At 30.9% G+C, this 11,625-nt stretch overlaps 1 protein-coding gene across 1 annotated transcript; it reads right to left on the bottom strand.

Moving 5' to 3' along the window:
* Positions 1–247: 247 nt before the first annotated feature.
* On the bottom strand, positions 248–11,130 carry LOC139517032 (pro-neuregulin-1, membrane-bound isoform-like). Its single transcript, XM_071307621.1, has 3 exons — positions 10,273–11,130; positions 5,869–5,938; positions 248–3,974 (listed from the first exon to the last, which is right to left on the bottom strand). The coding sequence occupies exons 1-3, from the start codon at positions 10,758–10,760 to the stop codon at positions 3,966–3,968; spliced, it is 567 nt and encodes a 188-aa protein (XP_071163722.1). The 5' UTR covers positions 10,761–11,130; the 3' UTR covers positions 248–3,965.
* Positions 11,131–11,625: the final 495 nt, after the last annotated feature.

Consider the following 11,625-nt stretch of genomic DNA (forward strand, 5'->3'; position numbering starts at 1 on the left):
AATGCCTAATTTCACTTATTGCCGCTAACATATATACTCATCATCTTATGCTTTAACCACGTTAAAATTGAGTAGGTTAGTTCCGAGTAGTTGTTAGAAATTCTGTTGTGTTTGTTTTTACACACATCCAGTTTCTGTAGAGCCGAACTTTAGCAAGCCAGACAAACCGCGATGTCTTAATATATTATATATGTGTGAAAAAAACTCATCATAAATACCAGGATTGAAAGTCAGAGATAAACACAACTAAACTTTCCATTCCTTTATTACATTATTTAATCTTTTATAACATAGTTTTTCCATATATATACCTTAAATGATATAAGTATTTACATCTTATATTCCTCAGACAGTTTGTGTCTCTTATAAACCCAAAATGAATACCCTGAGAGATGACAGGAAAGGGAATAATGTCCTACTACAATGAAAATATGAAAATGAATAAATTTGATTGATAATTATTTAAGTATTCATTTGGCTAAAAAATGATACATTTGGTATGATGATAACGCTTTTTGAATTCTTTTAGGCTGGCGAAGGTTCTTAACTATTAGTTGTTTAACGTCCAGTGGCAAATATTCCATGCATGTCAAGAAAAAGTCTAATGATAGAAATGTTGAGTGATGAAGTAAAAAAAAAGATTTAATGTAAAACACATTTATGTTTTTTGTTTTTTAATATGTAGAATTCCTGAATTTTAACAAATAAATAACTAACATGATACCAAGTCGAATTAAAACAGAATCGTCAAAAAACATGTGAAAAATAAATTAATTATTTATAAAGAGATAAACAGCGTATGTACTGTAAAGTAATTAGACAACGAGTTAATCCGGTGTACAGTAACCAGTTAATCTAAGCTAAGTAATCCTGTTCCGTCCACTAACGATCTCTTCATTAACAATAATTGGCTACAAGTGGGCGCAGATTAGTCGTTTTAACACAAAATCCGGTGTTCAATACATCTTTTTTATCACCATTAGTGTACAATAGATTAATTTGATTATCAGATAGTTAACATATATATAATCTTCGCTTTTTTATCATCATTTTAAAATAATTTTCTTAATAATATAAAATCACAAATAATATTTTCTTTATAAACCAGTTGACATATATACATATTTTAACAAACAAATGTAACTAAAGATTTGAAAATTGCTTTCCATGAAGACAAGCACTCAGTATAAACTATTATGTTTTATATTATGGTATAGTGGTAATTTTCAATTACGAAGACCACCTTGTCTGTCTACTGATTTAATAATAAAAAAGTAAAGCCAGTCTAACAGCTGTAAATGCCTCTTTAAGCATCTTAATGCGATGGCATATGACCATGTAAAATTGAATTAAACATAACTGTATATATAAAAGTCAGTGAAGCATCAAAAGTAGCCCAATGTGCAAACACTCAGCCAATAAAAAGTCTACTCCAAAGTCAAATTGATTTACACTTGAGTTTAAAGGTTTTTTTTCTAGAGTTTGATATTATGAAGCTACCTTTATATAGAAATCAAATTGGAATGAAAACAGTTTTTAACTTTGTTTTCTCTGTTGAATTTTCCAAGCCTACGCCAATAATTATCGCCGACCATGCTTCTATATCGTTCCTAGTGAATGATTATTCCAATTTTCAAATGAAAATATTACACATCATTCAGATGTCATGGACATAGATCTATACCCTGCTAATTTTTTAAACGTCTTTGCATAAACAAAATAACAACAAATAAGCTTAGTAGTGTCCATCAACTCATGTGCAAAGTTCACCACAGCAGGGTCTAGTCGTCTTAAGTAATATTTTCATGTTTTGCTTTCCGTAAACTATTAATGGAAGAGGAAATTTAGATCATTATGATTTCTTCTCTTAACTTCATAATAGAAGTAGTATTGTATTAAACATTATTTGTACTAACTTCACCATGAAACCACATACTAATAATGGTTTCAGCACTGACAGAATATACTTATCGTGTACAATTTATCTTACGGTGGGTCAATTATAATTTATCTTTCGGTGGGTCATTTTTTTTCTAAAGTGTTACAAGGTCTATTAACATAAACAATTCCTATGTGAAACGATAGTTTGATATACATGTATGTAACTTCAGATTTACATGAGTTTCACTTGAGCACTTTCGCTACCATCATCTATATTTTTGAACAATCTACATAAAATCAATCATTTTCACCAACATTAGCTAACACATCTATAGTCTATACAGTAACAGTAAATAACAATATAAATGCAAGTCTGATAATCTCACCAGCTTTTTTTATCGTTAAATTTTCAACAATTTAGCCATTTATAAACAAAAAAGAAATTAAAAAAAATGATAAAAGTTTTTCTTTGAATGTAAAAAATCACATCACAATTAACACTATGATATTTTGCAAAAGATAAAAAATAAAAATACAACAGGTTTGATTTGCATTTGTTATGAACAAAAATACAACATTGCAACAACATAATATATCACAGCGTTCCTCTTGATAGAGAGGCAGTTCTCTAGAAGAAATGTATCTCCATAAAAACAACAATCGTCCCCAACAGCTTTTACAATCTCAACACCAATTAGTTGTATTCATATGTAAAATATCCACTGAACAAAAATATAACATTATGATTTTAAGATTGATACAGGTTCAATCTCGTTTAAAGACAACATGAACTTAGTCTTACTGCGACAAAATAAACAGGAAGTTGTAAATATTACCTTCCAGTCAAAAGGTGCAAAACGTTACATTATTCACAAAGCCAAAACGCCTGCTGACTGACACTCTAACTACAGAATATTAAAACGTTTTGCAGGTACGCCTAAAAAGCTTTTAATTTAATCAAATAACGGATAATAATTGCCTCTTAAATATGTTTTTTAATTAAATTAGAGGCTCCTATGAGCCTGAATTGCTTAACACATGACCAGAGGACTTACGAAATCTTATCATACAATGTCTGCGCTGCAACTTTCCTATGTTGGCCCTTTACACTAATAGGGCCTCTGGTCTATATCAAATTGACTAAGTTATGTATTCTAAATAGTTTATTTTTGTTTACCTCTATTTGGGGTGCCAACTAATGAAAACTCACTGTTATTTTCCATAAGATCCAATGTAAACTTTGAACTCTGCTGGTCATTTTGAATTTCAGATCGGCTTATAAAAAATTAATTATAATGTCTTTTATGGGGAGATGTTTTGAAAGTTTGGTTTCAACTCAGTCAGCTAGTTTCAGAAGTAACATTATTAAATTCTTACCAAATGGTTTTCTCGGGAAATTTGATCAGGACCAAAGATCAACATTTATAAACTACCTTAAAATGACGTTGTGACTTTTTATTTCACTTCATTTGTTCTTGAAAATAACAGCAAAAGTTGCAATTTCGAATTTGGTTTCAACGTAACAGAATATTTGTGCTTTGTTGTGTTCGGTGGTTATAAAAAAGGGAGTACACAATTTGAAATGTTGACAAGAGGAAGACGGATACCAACAGATGGCAATGGCTGAAATGGTCTTTGGCCAGATGACCTAAAATGATTTTAAAAAAATATTGCCATTCATAACATGAGACCCACATGATGCATATGATTTTATGGTATGTTTTTTTTACTATAGAGGAAGCAAATTTACCACCCCCTAAAAACGATAGCACTGGTGTTAATAACTTCTTTCAACCATGTTACCTTAATTGGTCTTTGGTAACGCGCGTGCCTAGATATAAGAAGAGATATTCAACCATTTTAAAGCTTGAATATTCTCAAGTTTTATGAAAAACCAGCTTGAAGTTCATATATGTAAGAGGACGGACTTGGCATCCATGTCTGTCAACAGAGGTGACACGTTCTGCAGACTGTGTTCTATGCCTTGGTCGTTTTGGTATGATGTTTTTCAAGCTAAGATGTCGACGTACTCCTGGAGATGATGTATGAATCATGTTACGTGGTTCTTTGTCTTCATCTGTTTATTACTGAATCTACAAGAAATCATTTGATTATAATTAGAGCACGTTGATGTGAAGGAATTGAGTGCAACTGATGATAGGAGGTAAGAAGGCAATCCATCACTATAATTGTCATGAAGATCATCTAGAAAATACTTGCCAAAACTGCTTATTAAACGTTTATATCAACCTGTTACATAAGGAAGTAATCAGTACGATTAGTTCTTTCCTACAATTACATGTACCTACACTTCTAACTTTTTATGCTATGTTGTGGAAATTTTGGTAATTTTGACGGTAATATATGAACTTAAAGAAAGAAAAGTAGGAGCGGGATGTATACCACGGTTCAAACTGTTTGGGTGAAATATCATTTATCATTGTTCCTCATGTTCACAGAAAATGAATTTCATACAGTTGAATAAAAAACTCTTTTAGCATCGTCTATTCCAGGAGTATATTTTTAAACGTTAAATGCTGTTTTAGCTATTGAAAGAAACCCCAACTTTAAGGGAAAGTATTATGCTCAAATTGTATTTGCCGATTAACTGTCACTATATTTGTGAAGTGCTATTCTGGTCGCATATAGAATGTGTAACGTTTATGTAACTTGAAGATTGTGTCTATTGAAATTGTTAGTATTGATGTTATTTAACAGTTAGCAATATCTTCAATGGCTTAGAATACAATCTTCTTAAAGTGGTGAGTGTTTCTTAAAACTCTGAAAATGTAGCTATTTTTAGAAAAAGAAGCTCAATCGTATGCATCAATATCAACCTTAAAGTGAAAAAAAAGATGAAGGTTTATGGTATGAAGATGCTGTATATTATATACAATTACATATGCGTCTACATGTGGATAATTCGAAATGTTCCTGACGTTGTGAAATGTCCTTTATGACCAAAGATGATATATTTTTTTAGCATAGCCCATCTATTTTTCGTGTATTTATAAATCAGGTCGATGTTGACTGTTCTCGTTTGATTTTTTTCTTTCTCTTTTTGTTTTTCAGTTTCTATTTCAGGTGTTTAATAGGTTACTATATGGTATATGTGTTTTTTAATTGCTGAAGGTCGTTCGATGTCCTGAAATTGCGTATATCTTTTATATTTTCTTTCTTTGTATCTTCCTTCCGTCAGTATAGACTAGAAGTCAACACCATAGAAAAAAATCAACCCACTTGTTTTGTCAGTGTTGCAATTGCATTTAATATAATAATTATGAAGTTGCGTCAATGTTTGTATCCTCTTTGATTATCCCACATCTTAATTAAAACCCACGTTCTAAATATTAAGAAAAAAAAACCCAATATTATCAATATAATAATTATTCATATATGAAAAATTGTTCAATTATTTTTATGGTCAACTGTCCTTGATTATATACGTATATGATTGTTTAACCTAACTGTATTGAAGATCTTTTCTGAAGTAATCTCTTATAATTCTCAAGAGGCCTCGAAAATGTACTATAGATATGTTTTGAACAACACTTTAATGAACAGATGTTTTACGTAACAAATTTATTGTTTATGTAAACCATTAGTAATTGATAAACACTTCAATGTTCTTACAAGTAAAAGCACCTCTTCCAGTAAACAAAAAAAATATTCTGAAAGGACACACAATCTATACTTCCGCATCATTACATTCTCACCAATCAGCTCATGGCTGTATTTATCCCGGAATTAAGAAAGGCACGTTTAGAGACAAACAAGTTATAAATGCTCGCGAATGTGTGCCTTATAAAATTGATAATTATTGTTTTAACATTTTAACAGATATGATATTTCATATATAAACTGCAGGACTCGCTTTAAATGAGATCTAGTTGTCAAAATATCTAGATTATCTTCAAACGGAAATCTGTTAATGTATGATCATGTATATTTCATTTTGAAGCTGTGCCGGCATGTATGATTACTTACCCCAAACAGGGCCAATAGATAATCAGTATCTATCATTTCACATCTTTTACCCGTGTACTGAACTGGACATCTATTGAAAAAAAGACAAAAAATGTAAAAGATCAATCATTATGTATTGTACAAAAGTCAGAGCTTAAAATCGAAACAGCATAATCTTTTTCCACGACAAACGTAACTATATTTAAGTATCCAATACACAACAAGAGATTTCCCTTTAACTTTTATATGCCATTCATTAATAATATAAAAGAAATATACCGATGTTTATAACATACAAAAATGGGAGTGGAAATAAATGAAATTGCATACTCCATGGGATGAGACTATGTGCGTATACAGAGGAAACATCCCCTGCTATCACCCGTCACGTCATTATATAGTCGTAACCAATCATAGTGGCAAAGCCATTACTTGACAAAACTAGTAGCAATATCAGATTGATCATTCACATATTATAAAACTCCTAAAATTATGGAAGAGGCTATATTTCATTTTTTAAAATCCGTTAACATGAGTTTTATGTAAAACAAAATTGTTTCCGAAACAGTGGTACACAAACAAATAAAGATGTTAACGTTTTTACTTTCCATGGTGTGATGTTTCATACCATTTTTTATTTCAGAAACATTAAATGATTATTTAGTAGCAGTACGTGTTTTGACAAATTTTAGCTTTGATATGATAGAAATTTCATGTTAACGGATTTTAAAAATTAATAGTGATTTGTGATTTCATTTGTAAAAGGCATCATAAGATTAAATCAAAGAACGAGTGAAAGAAGAAAAACACAAAGGTACTAGATTTGCATTAAGAATCCTACGCACCTCATGTTTGGTATACAGATTATGCTTTTAACTGAAACATCGTTAAATAGTAATCACTGCTATTCATTATTGTATATGAATGAATGAAATGTACATAAATGAATAAAATCGATATCCGTGGCATGGAAAGAGTACTAAAATTAACTAAATCTAGTTAAGTTGCGTCATAATAAACTTGTCGAAAACCTCAATGACCGTGTGGTCTTAATACCGAGTGTGTCTACATTGGCACTGCGGTTTTGTGTTCGAACCCGCTCTATGAAGTTGCGTTTTACTCTGAAGTTCGGTTGCTTCTCTCCAAGCACTTCGACTCCCTCCATCAATTATAGCTGGCGGCTATAGTCAAAAGAACTGAAAGTGGCATTAAACGCCAACAATCAATCAATGTAAATAGAGTTAGTCAGTTCTAATCTACAAACTAGGATGTGAAACGAAATGACTATATTGTTAGCTCATGTTGAACAGAGGCTATGCAAAGTGTTGTCATCTATTCAATGAATTTGAGTCCGTTTAACTTGTTTAATATCTTATTGATTTCAAAAAATTTAACGAAACAATTTAACAAAGAATTCTACAAGAGGATACGCTATTTTTTTCACAGGTTCAATTCATATCGTGCATGGCCTACGTTTGTTCGTAGTAAAGAAGGACGTTGCAAATTCAAAATACAATTCAAACAAAGAATATTGTAGTATACCGATCATCTCAGTAAACAGTTAAATGTAGGTTTTTTTTGCATGAAGCATAGTGAGTATAATATTTGATAAATTCGTAATTGCAGTATCTATAATCAAAGATATTGGCCATTGCAAAGATTCACACCAAACTCAACCGGAAAAATATTGATTTGACAGTTACTCATGTTTCTTGCGGGCTGTAAAATTAAGATGTGTATGAGGTCATCTTTCAATAAAAAAATATGGTGGGGATGGGTAGTATAATTCCTTAGCGCACTGAATCTTTACCACTATCTTTCTTATTCGCCTGCATTTATGATTTATGAAAATATCCTTTTAGTAGCGGTATTTCAGCTGTCAATCAATCTCATGTCTATCTTATTTCAATTTATGGCAACCTGGGTTATGTTATGACAGCTTAGGTTATGTTTTATTAGCTTTGCCAAATAATGTGCTATAAGAGTGCACTTATATTCTGCGGTCGGTATGGTTATGAACATCGTTTTCTTTGTTCACTAATTTGAAACAAATTGATTAATTAAAAGATAAACAAATAAACACACAAAGCTTGTGCGGCTGAAACTTTTCTTGAGCCTTTAATTCATCATGATCGGTCAATGACTTCCTTAATAATTTATATCATCACTTCATCAGCGTATTGTTGACACTATTATCTCACATAAAACACATTCTGGCATCATGTCATATATTTCATATATTTCATATACATTTTTGTTAGTAAATTGTACCTATTAATAGTTGACCATGAAAAATATGTAGGTATACCGGAAATTATCTTTTTGATTCCAAAAACGTTTCTTATATATTTGATTTTTATTATTAAACTTATTCACAGAACCTTTCAAAACAGTTCATGTCAATATATGCACTCTGCGTGTTTTGCGAGTACAAAACCTAGATTAGATCACTGAAATAAAGATTCAATCGTGTAACTTCAATAGACGGAAGAGTACAATAAACAAGCAAACAGTTGCAAACAGATTAAAATGTTTGCCAGGTATACAGCACATGTAGGATTGAAAAATAAGTGGCTTTGAATTACCACAAAATAAAAAAGGCTATTGGTGTTTTATAGTTCTCGAGTACCTATCATGACTACAAAGAGGAAGTGTGTTTGATTGAAGGCTTCTCGAGTATTTTGTAGGGTAATATCTTTCTTTCTGTCATAATATATAAAGGAAAGCAAAACGTCGTACATCTTATGTTAACCTCACGTTGATAGATGTGCATCGTACTGCAAGCAGTCGTTTGATGTTTAATACTACAAAACATATGTACGGCTGTTAAGAGAGCATAAACAAACATCGTAAAATCATAAGATGTTATACTCGTATGTTCCGGCAGATAAGGTCAGCAATCTTTGTTAACACTTTGATGAAGTAGTTTATCCATGTATAATATCAACATAATTGTCCAAAACCTGTTGACAAATAACACTATGCTGCACGTTTTTCTACTTCAAATTGTTGTCAGTAAAAATACAATCTTTTAGATTTCCTGCGATCCACGTGTCATAAGGTGTAATTTGTATACCAAACGTTTTATCAATGTTATTTCAGCTTCTTTATAGCTAAAATTCCTCATAATAAAGACTGGTTACTTGGTACTCATCAAACAACTATCGTACCCAACATATATTTCAGCGCATTAGTGCATAGGTTGAATGAATGAATGTTTATCAAGTATTGAATTGAGTATTTAACAGAAAGAAAAATGGAAGTTTAAAGTCTGTAAAATTTTTCAGATTTATGTTATAGTCTTGAAAAAAAGGTCAACAGGACTCGATAATTGGTAACATTGTCGTGAGGATGTTAAAAATACCACACACTTAAATCTCTATAAAATATTACATAATTGGCTACTTGATAAACCATATGCATCTAACAATGTGAGAATAGATTAAAAAGGTATTAATTTAGGATACTGGGTGTTTTATATCGCATACAGATTAGAAGAAAAAGATATTTTTAAAATTAAATTTTTAAACCTTGCAATAATATATAACAGACATCATTTGCAAGCTGAACTGATAGCCATTTCAACTGTAGTTAATACTAACATTTGCATACAATATTTTCAATACCTTTATTTTGACATATCATGATTTTTTTCCAGGCATTTACAACACGAATGCTGTTCCTGAAATCACTGTTTATTTTTGCAAAATCATCGTATAAATAAAAAAAAATACCAAATGAAAAGGCTCTTGAACCAAATTCAAGCACATTTTTCCTAACTTTTTTTGTTGCAGAAACAACTTGAGACTAAAAAAATAACCTTGTATAGATGACTATGTAGAATGGGCTTTGCTCATTGTTATAGGCCGTGCAGTGACCAATAGCTGTTAATTTCTGTGTCATTTGATCTCTTGTGAAGAGATGTTTCATTTGAATTCACACCACATCTTCTTTTTTTAATATAAGATGACTTGTTTGATCACCTAAGTTTGTTGGTTGCTGTTTCATTGATGCTAACATTGTTTCTAGTTTTATTCATTATGTCTTATGTTGAAAACTATGTGCAACATTTGCATTGTTTGACAGAGTGATTTTCGTTTAAAAATTTACTCTTATAGAAACATTTTTATAACTATTTGTAAATTACTCTAAATTCAATATTATTACGCGATGGTTATACCTTTCCTACAATAAGATATGCAGCACAGAATTTGTCTGTATACTGCAATTTTCAAACAAAGCATTGTTTTTAGCAGTTCATTCCGTAGCAGATGTCTTATTATTCAAAAACACATGTCGTGTTCAAAGAAATTACGTTTAAAACATGTATGTTTATAAACATATACTATTGTTCCAGAACCAGCTTTCCTTGATAATTACGCAATAAAATAAAGGGAAAAAAAAAAGCAAATTGACTGTACATACCTGCATGTTATTATATCTAGAGCCCGAACCACGGCACAGACTCCGTTATTGAGACAATAGTGTCGAAGCTGGTAACTACATGGCATTACATGAGCATTGTAAAATGGATCAAAACTCGGATCTAAATAAGGCGTCAATTTGCTATGCACTGATTGAAAACTCATAGAATAACGTTTATGTCGTATTAAAGGATGCGAACTATTAGGTTCGTCTTTATAAGAATCCAGAATATTTTCTGTCAAATTCTCAATATTTTCCTGTTTTATTTCTGCAGTTTGTTTTGTATTACCCATGTTTTTGCTTTGTTGCAAAAAGTAATCACCATCCAAAATTTGCCGTCCAAAGTTCTTTATATCCATAATGTCTTGTGTATTCCCACTGAGTGGATTTTGCCAGTTTCGGTCTTTTTCAGATAAAGGGAAACACGCAACAAATGATAAACACAGCACTATAATTAGAAATAGCATTGAAATGGATCGGCATCCCATCGTAAAGAAACGAACATTTTGTCTTCGAAGCTTTTTTGTCACTTGTAGAGAAAATTCGAACTTTGTAAATCCCACATACAAGAAACAATGTTGGTAAATTGTAATACGTGAAACATATTCCAATATTTATTAAATACTATGCTTATATGTAATAACTAACAATCATAGATAATAAATATGTATTATTAGATATATTTTAAATATATATTTTACGAAATTATGCAGTTTATTACAAATAATAACTGAATGAACTGTTCCTATATCCGCTCGTTCATTCGCCAGATAGACGCCTCGATCCTATTTGTGATTCGATGAGAGTTTAAAGGATCACCTCCCCTACAGAGCAACAGATCTTATGTTTAATATTTCCTGTAACATTGCTACGTCATTTTATTGGTATTTTCTTTCACAATTAACTTTAAACGATTGGTTACTATCGGCTGCTTCATTAATAAGTTATATTTTATCTGTTAACGAAGCAGACGTATATCATATGTGTGGTGTACTTAATAATGGCATATACAGATGTTAACATACTCCCTTACAAAATCTTTGTAAGTCATTTCATTTTTTAATAAGTTATTTTCCCCCGGTTTTACAATGTAATAAGACATTTGTCGACGTATTTATAAAAGGTTATTTAAATAACAATTGTTATTTTATTGTCTGCATTCACAATCAAATCATCCATAATCTGCTAATGTTAGAAATAAAACTTTCGTGATGAATTCATTTATTTACTTTCTGTTCATAAAACACACACAAAGATATCGAATGCTATAGCTTCAGTCTTAATTCTAAAATACAGCAAACGCTTAATTTGATACATCGCTTTACCTAGAAATCACTGAAAATATACTTCTAA

The sequence above is a fragment of the Mytilus edulis genome, chromosome 3 (assembly GCF_963676685.1).
Source record: "Mytilus edulis chromosome 3, xbMytEdul2.2, whole genome shotgun sequence".
In the NCBI taxonomy this organism is placed as follows: domain Eukaryota; kingdom Metazoa; phylum Mollusca; class Bivalvia; order Mytilida; family Mytilidae; genus Mytilus; species Mytilus edulis.